This window comes from Oncorhynchus kisutch, linkage group LG3, assembly GCF_002021735.2.
Source record: "Oncorhynchus kisutch isolate 150728-3 linkage group LG3, Okis_V2, whole genome shotgun sequence".
Lineage (NCBI taxonomy): Eukaryota > Metazoa > Chordata > Actinopteri > Salmoniformes > Salmonidae > Oncorhynchus > Oncorhynchus kisutch.
This window is the reverse complement of record NC_034176.2, coordinates 6,262,609-6,272,167: the sequence shown is the minus strand read 5'-3', so window position 1 is coordinate 6,272,167 and position 9,559 is coordinate 6,262,609. Positions and strand designations below refer to the sequence as shown.

The 9,559-nt window shown below is 44.9% G+C and overlaps 1 protein-coding gene across 1 annotated transcript in view; it reads left to right on the top strand.

Annotated features, from left to right (window-relative positions):
• Positions 1 to 1,661: 1,661 nt before the first annotated feature.
• The window catches only part of LOC109876754 (extracellular matrix protein FRAS1-like), a 143,974-nt gene continuing 136,076 nt past the window's right edge, over positions 1,662 to 9,559 (top strand). Inside the window, exons 1-3 of the mRNA XM_031816138.1 lie at positions 1,662 to 1,671; positions 1,757 to 1,897; positions 7,316 to 7,456. Coding sequence (XP_031671998.1) covers positions 1,662 to 1,671; positions 1,757 to 1,897; positions 7,316 to 7,456 — 292 coding nt within the window. The remainder of the gene's footprint in view (positions 1,672 to 1,756; positions 1,898 to 7,315; positions 7,457 to 9,559) is intronic.

Here is a 9,559-nt window from a genome sequence, read left to right as displayed (position 1 = left end):
TGGTGAGCATGAACCTATAGTTAGAATAACACACAAGTTTCAATATCTTCTGTGGTGAGTTGACCAGCGGCCATATGGAGTAATTTGAATTTGGTGGTAACAAAATTCTAATATCTCAGTGGACGTTATCCTAGCTAGCACATTTGGTTCCTTGGAAGTTGTGGGAAAGTACGTTTCTGGGAACAAAGTCATGCGTTTCCTGACCGGTAAATCTGAATGTTTTTTTTAAGTATTCTGAGAACAGAAGTGAAAATGTAGCTTGTTCTGGGAATATTCATTTTTAGGTTCCAAGGAGGTTCTGAGAACGTTTTACTGTGGTACCAAGGAGGTTCTGAGAAGGTTCTGCTGTGGTTCCCGGGCGGTTCTGAGAATGTTTTACTGTGGTTCCAGGGAGGTTCTGAGAACGTTTTACTATGGTTCCAGGGAGGTTCTGAGAACATTTTACTGTGGTTCCAGGGAGATTCTGAGAACATTTTACTGTGGTTCCAGGGAGGTTCTGAGAACGTTTTACTGTGGTTCCAGGGAGATTCTGAGAACATTTTCCTGTGGTTCCAGGGAGATTCTGAGAACATTTTACTATGGTTCCAAGGAGGTTCTGAGAACATTTTACTATGGTTCCAGGGAGATTCTGAGAACATTTTACTGTGGTTCCAGGGAGGTTCTGAGAACGTTTTACTGTGGTTCCAGGGAGATTCTGAGAACATTTTCCTGTGGTTCCAGGGAGATTCTGAGAACATTTTACTGTGGTTCCAGGGAGGTTCTGAGAACGTTTTACTGTGGTTCCAGGGAGATTCTGAGAACATTTTCCTGTGGTTCCAGGGAGATTCTGAGAACATTTTACTATGGTTCCAAGGAGGTTCTGAGAACATTTTACTATGGTTCCAAGGAGGTTCTGAGAACATTTTACTATGGTTCCAAGGAGGTTCTGAGAACATTTTACTATGGTTCCAAGGAGGTTCTGAGAACATTTTACTATGGTTCCAAGGAGGTTCTGAGAACGTTTTACTATGGTTCCCTGAAAGTTTTCGTGGGATGTTTTATTTACGTTCTGAGAACGGAAAGTATAGGTTATTAAGTAATGTTCTGAGAACGGAAAGTATAGGTTATTAAGTAATGTTCTGAGAACGGAAAGTATAGGTTATTAAGTAATGTTCTGAGAACGGAAAGTATAGGTTATTAAGTAATGTTCTGAGAACGGAAAGTATAGGTTATTAAGTAATGTTCTGAGAACATGTTTGAATAAGGTACGTTTTGTAGGTACATTTTTATAAGGTATAATCAAAATTGTGTCTGACTGTTTGTGTGTGTCATTCCCACAGCGTGCGACTCATCCTGCATCACCTGTTACCCCGACAACCCCAAATGCATGAGCTGCCCCTGGGCTCTGTTATGCATCATGGGAAATGTATTTCCAACTGTCCGGATCAGCATTACCTTGACAGTCATGGCCACTGCAGAGGTCAGCACCTCCTCACAGAGTTTACATTAAATTTTAAAAATATTTAAAAAACATTTATTAGACAGTCAATTGCAGACAAGGTCCAACCAAAACTTGCCTTCCGCTTCCGACCAAATTGTAAGGGGGGGGGGGGGGGGGGATTTTACTGCCCATCTTAACTATTAACCAATAGGCTACCTCACTGATACTATATGTTTTCACTATGTCTGTTAGTGCTGGGCTGAACCAAAATCTGCACAAACTGTATACTCCTAACAGGCTCCTACAGTGTGATTGACCTCTGGCCTCTTCTCTCAGCCTGTCACAGCTCCTGCTGGTCCTGCTCCGGCTCCGCTGTGTCCCAGTGTTCCCTCTGTACCCAGGGACTGTCCTTCCACCAGGGCCAGTGTCTGGAGGCCTGCGGACAGGGGCTGTACCATCAGGATGGGACCTGCCTCAGTAAGTGACTGGGTTCTGGTTAGAGGCAAACTGGACCATCAGGATGGGACCTGCCTCAGTAAGTGACTGGGTTCTGGTTAGAGGCAAACTGGACCATCAGGATGGGACCTGCCTCAGTAAGTGACTGGGTTCTGGTTAGAGGCAAACTGGATCATCAGGATGGGACCTGCCTCAGTAAGTGACTGGGTTTGGGTTAGAGAAAAAAGGTGATCTGGACCATCAGGATGGGACCTGCCTCAGTAAGTGACTGGGTTTGGGTTAGAGAAAAAAGGTGATCTGGATCATCAGGATGGGACCTGCCTCTATAAGTGACTGGGTTCGGGTTAGAGAAAAAAGGTGATCTGGATCATCAGCATGATACTAGTTTAGCTTACGAACTTTTCTGCCTATAGAGCGTTATATAGAGTGTTATACAGAGCATTATATCCCAGTTTTATAGCTGGGTTTCACTATGTCTGTATTGGGCTGCTTTCATTTTTCCATTCATGTATATACATACTACATTCCTGCCACTCATCCTGCAGGTTGTGTGAGTGAGTGCTTTTTTAAAATATATTTTTTAAAAGTCGGACTTAGTTTGTTCTCTCTCCCGTCAGACTGCCACCCATCCTGTAGGACATGTGTGGGTCCCCTGTCCTCTGACTGTCTGAGGTGTCTGAAACCAGAGCAGGCCCTGCAGCCACGGACCAGTCCGCCTCACACACCACTACCTCACGGAGTGTGTGTGGCCCAATGCCCTGCCCCATTCTACCTGGACACACAACACACATGCAGAGGCAAGTAGAGAGTGGTGGTGGTGGTGGTGGTGGGGGGGGGGGGGGGGGGGGGGGGGGAGGTGTGTGAGAGCTCCCAGACAGGATTGTGTCGAGTGACAGATCTGGGGAAGGGTACCAAAAAAAGTCTGCAGCATTAAAAGGTCCCCAAGAACACAGTGGCCTCCATCATTCTTAAATGGAAGAAGTTTGGAACCACCAAGACTCTTCCTAGAGCTGGCTGCCCGGCCAAACTGAGTAAACGGGGGAGAAGGGCCTTGGTCAGGGAGGTGAGCAAGAACCTGATGGTCACTCTGACAGAGCTCCAGAGTTCCTCTGTGGAGATGGGAGAAACTTCCAGAAGGACAACCATCTCTGCAGCACTCCACCAATCAGGCCTTTATGGTAGAGTGGCCAGACGGAAGCCACTCCTCAGTAAAAGGCACATGACAGCCCTCTTGGAGTTCGCCAAAAGACACCAAAAGGCACTCAGACCATCAGAAACAAGATTCTCTTGTCTAATTAAACCAAGACTGAACACTTTGGCCATAATGCCAAGTCTGGAAGAAACCTGGCACCATCCCAAAAATCAGTTAAAAAAAATTTGGGGGAGGAATTAAAGGATCACAAATACTTCTAATATCAACACCTAAAACAGGAAAATTATGAATCAAAGGTCTAAAGAAATGGCCAAAATCACTGCACTAAAATGGAGAAATTCAAGCGAGCAGAACTAGAATTTAAGAACATTGGCGATTGTGAATAGTTTAGTATTCATATTTAAGAATAAAAAGTAAATACTGGTCTGGAAAGGAAAAATGGCTGTCACACCACACACACACACCACACCACACACACCACACCACACCACACCACACCACAACACACCACACCACACACACCACACCACACCACACCACACACACCACACCACACCACACCACACCACACCACAACACACCACACCACACACACCACACCACACACACCACACCACACACACCACACCACACCACACACACCACACCACACACACCACACCACACACACCACACCACAAACACACACACCACACCACACCACACCACACCACACCACACACACCACACCACACCACACACACCACACCACACACTCCACACCACACCACACACACCACATCACACACACCACACCACACACACCACACCACACACACCACACACCACACACACACCACACCACACACACACCACACACACCACACCACACACCACACCACACACACACCACACCACACACACACCACACACACCACACCACACACACCACACCACACAGAGAGAGAGAGAAGTGGGGTAGAGATCGGGTGTCTTTAGGAGGAAATTCAAGCCTGTAGTTCAGCCTGTTCCCTTGTCAACAGGCTCCTGTGTGTGTAGACAGAGATGTGTTGAGGGTTTTAGTACTGCTCAGTAATCCTGCTGTCTTTCACACAGGCTCTTATGTTTAGCTCTCATTTTCTCCTCATCAGAGACTGATTCAGACCTGGGATACCAGGTTAGGGGACGATCTAGCCAATCAGGGACATGAATCAATCAATTAACTGAAGTACCGGGTACAAATTAAATCAGCAGAACAATTGATTCTCCAGGCCAGGTGTGGAATAGTCCCGCGCCCCTGATACTGTACAGCACCCTTTAGATTTAGAACCTGTTACAACACAACAGGGAAGATGAAATGACCTGAAACACGCTGTTGAGACCTGATGCATCCACAGCCCAGGTGATGTAGTGTTATGCAGTCAGTCAGTAAGGCATGTAGGCAGTCAGGCAGGCGGGCAGGCAGCCGGGCAGTCAGGCAGGCAGGCAATCAGGCGGGCGACCGACCGGCGGGTGCCTATCTGCCTTTTCCTCCTCTCCTGGCAGCTGAAGGAAGCTTCACAGCAGTTATTTTAATATCCCTCCAGTACTGTAGAAGGAGATGGTAAACTCTAATAATGAAACAGATAGCGTTTCTCAGACGACGGACAGCTGAAGTTGACTAAATAGACAAAGAGAGAGAGAGAGAGAGAGAGAGGGTTTGGAGAGGCTGTCTTTCTCGGTCTGTGAGTGATTTCTAGGTTTCCACTTTGACTTGGGAGGTCCCTATGCTGGGGTCTGTAACACACACAGACACAGTGCAATCAAGAAGTTGCAATTTCCCTTGGCACCTGGGAGTACGGTGGTCTCTCTCTCTCACACACACACACACACACACACACACACACACACACACACACACACACACACACACACACACACACACACACACACACACACACACACACACACACACACACACACACACACTCCTGTCTAGCTGTCAGCTGTAATCTCAGGAGAGGTGGAGACATGCTGTCTGACAGACTCTCTCGTGGATGTGACACAGAGACATACCGTACACAGAGAGACATACTGTACACAGAGAGACATACTGTACACAGAGAGACATACTGTACACAGAGAGACATAAACAAGGAGAGATACACAGGGAGACATACACAGGGAGACATACACAGGGAGACATACACAGAGATACATAGTGTACACAGAGAGACATACACAGGGAGACATACACAGGGAGACATAAACAGAGAGAGACACACAGAGAGACATACACAGAGAGAGACACACAGAGAGAGACACACAGAGAGACATACACAGGGAGACATACACAGGGAGACATACACAGAGAGACATAAACAAGGAGAGATACACAGGGAGACATACACAGAGAGAGACACACAGAGAGACATACACAGAGAGAGACACACAGAGAGAGACACACAGAGAGACATACACAGGGAGACATACACAGGGAGACATACACAGAGAGACATACACAGGGAGACATACACAGAGAGACATACACAGAGAGACATACACAGAGAGAGACACACAGAGAGACATACACAGAGAGACATACACAGAGAGAGACACACAGAGAGACATACACAGGGAGACATACACAGGGAGACATACACAGAGAGAGACACACAGACAGACATACACAGGGAGACATACACAGGGAGACATACACAGAGAGACATACACATAGAGAGACACACAGACAGACATACACAGGGAGACATACACAGGGAGACATACACAGAGAGACATACACAGAGAGACATACACAGTGAGACATACACAGAGAGACATACACAGAGAGACATACACAGGAAGACATACACAGGAAGACATACACAGAGAGAGACACACAGACAGACATACACAGACAGACATACACAGGGAGACATACACAGAGAGACATACACAGAGAGACATACACAGGGAGACATACACAGAGAGACATACACAGAGAGACATACACAGGAAGACATACACAGAGAGACACACAGAGAGACATACACAGGAAGACATACACAGAGAGACATACACAGAGAGACATACACAGGGAGACATACACAGAGAGACATACACAGAGAGACATACACAGGGAGACATACACAGAGAGACATACAACAGAGAGACATACACAGGAAGACATACACAGGGAGACATACACAGAGAGACATACACAGAGAGACATACACAGGGAGACATACACAGAGAGACATACAACAGAGAGACATACACAGGAAGACATACACAGAGAGACACACAGAGAGACACACAGAGAGACATACACAGGAAGACATACACAGAGAGACATACACAGAGAAACATACACAGGAAGACATACACAGAGAGACATACACAGGGAAAACATGTTTTTAAAAATATATATAGATGTATAATTAATTTTTTCAATCACAACACGAAAATTTTAAAAACAAATCACAACGCCTATGTTTTCCCTGTGTCTCTATACAGCACGAGGCTTTCCAGTACGAGGTTATACAGTACAAGGCTATATAGTATGAGGTTATACAGTACAAGGCTATATAGTATGAGGTTATACAGTACAAGGCTATATAGTATGAGGTTATACAGCACCAGGTTATATAGTATGAGGTTATACAGCACGAGGCTATATAGTATGAGGCTTTCCAGTACGAGGCAATACAGTACGAGGCTATATAGTACCAGGTTTCTACAGTACCAGGCTATATAGTATGAGGTTATACAGTACGAGGCTTTCCAGTACGAGGCTTTACAGTATGAGGCTATATAGTATGAGGTTTCTACAGACGAGACTATACCGTTTTTTTGCAGCAATTAAATCTACACCTGTTAATTGAAATGCATTCCAAGTGACTACCTCATGAAGCTGGTTGAGAGAATGCCAAGAATGTGCAAAGCTGTCATCAAGGCAAAGGGTGGCTACTTTGAAGAATCTCAAATATCTCAAATATAACATATATTTAGATTTGTTTAACACTTTTTTGGTTACGACATGATTCCATATGTGTTATTTCATAGTTTTGATGTCTTCACTATTATTTTACAATGTAGAAAATAGTAAAAATAAAGAAAAAACCCTTGAATTAGTCGGTGTGTCCAAACTTTGTATTGTACATTATCCCAAAATGGTGTCAGTTTGTCACAAGACCACAGCATATGGTGGGTAGTGGTGTGTCTGTATATTCATGGAGACTTGTAATGCTGTATCAATGGGCTTACGTTTCAATGTCACAAACCTAAATCCACCTCTTTTCTCTCTTGGTTCTCTCTCTCCTTTTCAGAATGCCACACTTCCTGTTTACAGTGCACAGGAGGAAGTAGTCAGAACTGTACTTCCTGTTCCCCGCCCTACGTCCTCCAGGAAGGCCAGTGCGTCTCCAGATGTCCCCCAGGACACACCGTCCAGGACAACACCTGCCAAGGTAAGGAGACCTTTTTCTACGCACACACGCAAGCACGCTCACGCACGCACATGCACGTGCACACACACCTCCCTTTTACTATGTGTCTGCATACCATTACCTGGGCAACCAACACTGTCCACCCCACACATGAACTCACACACAGGAGACCCACGTTTTCAAACCCAGTCACTTAAAGAAGCAAATGAGAGGAAAAGAAACCCGTCTTAAATTATAATTTGAATATATAATATAATTATAAATGTAATCTTAAATTATAATTTGAATACAAAAACATCGTGTAATTCCCTATTTATTTGGGCTCTTTCAACATCCTGGTTTTTTACCCATCAAAGGATTCAAAAATGGACAACCTAGTGCTTCTAGCTGTTGAAGAAACAGTTGTAGTTTGCTATCGTAGCGTTTAGCACGGAAAAAGCTATGCCAGTCGTCGATACGATTTATTCCTTCAATAAGGAATATCAACAACAACAAAAAAGCCATTCTGCAGGCATTTCCCAGAGGCTGAATAAAAAATTATGGAGAGAAACATGACCATTCTCATGTGAGAATGTGAGAGTCTTGTGAGAGAATACATTTTCAGTAACTGTGGATAGTCCTTCGGCAGTTCAGACATTTTCTGGTCAATTGCTTCTCTTTTTTGAAGAGTCTGATGTATTTAAAGTAAGGACGACATGCTATTCCCTATATAGTGCATTACTTTAGACCAGAGCCCCTATGGAACCCTATTCCCTATATAGTGCACTACTTTTACCAGGGCGGTATGGAACCCTGTTCCCTATATAGTGCACTACTTTAGACCAGAGCCCCTATTGAACCCTATTCCCTATATAGTGCACTACTTTAGACCAGAGCCCCTATGGAACCCTATTCCCTATATAGTGCACTACTTTTAACCAGAGCGATATGGAACCCTGTTCCCTATATAGTGCACTACTTTAGACCAGAGCCCCTATGGAACCCTATTCCCTATATAGTGCACTACTTTAGACCAGAGCCCCTATGGAACCCTATTCCCTATATAGTGCACTACTTTAGACCAGAGCCCCTATGGAACCCTATTCCCTATATAGTGCACTACTTTTAACCAGAGCGATATGGGAGCTGAATAGGGTGTCATTTGGAACACAGATAAAGTCACAGTCCGGTGCTGTAACAGCTTTGTCCTAAGACTCTTCAATTTAATTATATTAACAGAAGGCTGCAATGTGGAGTCACTTGAATCTGCAACCCATTAGCAAAGCCTTGTTTGCCATCTCAAACCTAATTTGACCCTCCTGCGAACTGTCTTATATCTGCTTGCTTTTCTTAATATCTCTGCTGCCTGTCCTCTACTGATGGGAAGGTTTATTGTCTCTGTTTTGGACAATAATACTTTTGGGAAATTTGAAGGAAACGATTGTATCTAGTTTTGCCTGGTTTTCTAAGCAACCAATTGTCTGACCAATCTAACCATCTGGTTATCGAATGGTTTCTGAGGTAGGAGGAATGACACAGGCAGATACTGCAGGGATCCTCAAAGATGGACCAGAATAATGCTCTTCCGTTCACATGAGAATCCCTGAGGTCATATCTCAACTGCCATCCACTACTGTTTTGCCCTTGAGCAAGGCACTTAACCTCTAAACGGTTCTAATGGCTCTAAATGGCTCTAGCGGCTCTAAACGATGGCTCTAAACGGCTCTAAACGATGGCTCTAAATGGCTCTAAATGGCTCTAACAGCTCTAAACGATGGCTCTAAACGGCTCTAAACGGCTCTAAACGGCTCTAATAGCTCTTAACGGCTCTAGTGGCTCTAGTGGCTCTAAACGGCTCTAAATGGCTCTAAACGGCTCTAGCGGCTCTAAAGGGCTCTAAACGGCTCTAAAAGGCTCTAAACAGCTCTAGTGGCTCTAAATGGCTCTAAACGGCTCTAAACGGCTGTAACGGCTCTAAACGGCTCTAACGGCTCTAACGGCTCTAAACGGCTTTAAATGGCTCTAGCGGCTCTAACGGCTCTAAATGGCTCTAGCGGCTCTAAATGGCTCTAGCGGCTCTAAACGATGGCTCTAAACGGCTCTAGCGGCTCTAAACGATGGCTCTAAACGGCTCTAAACGATGGC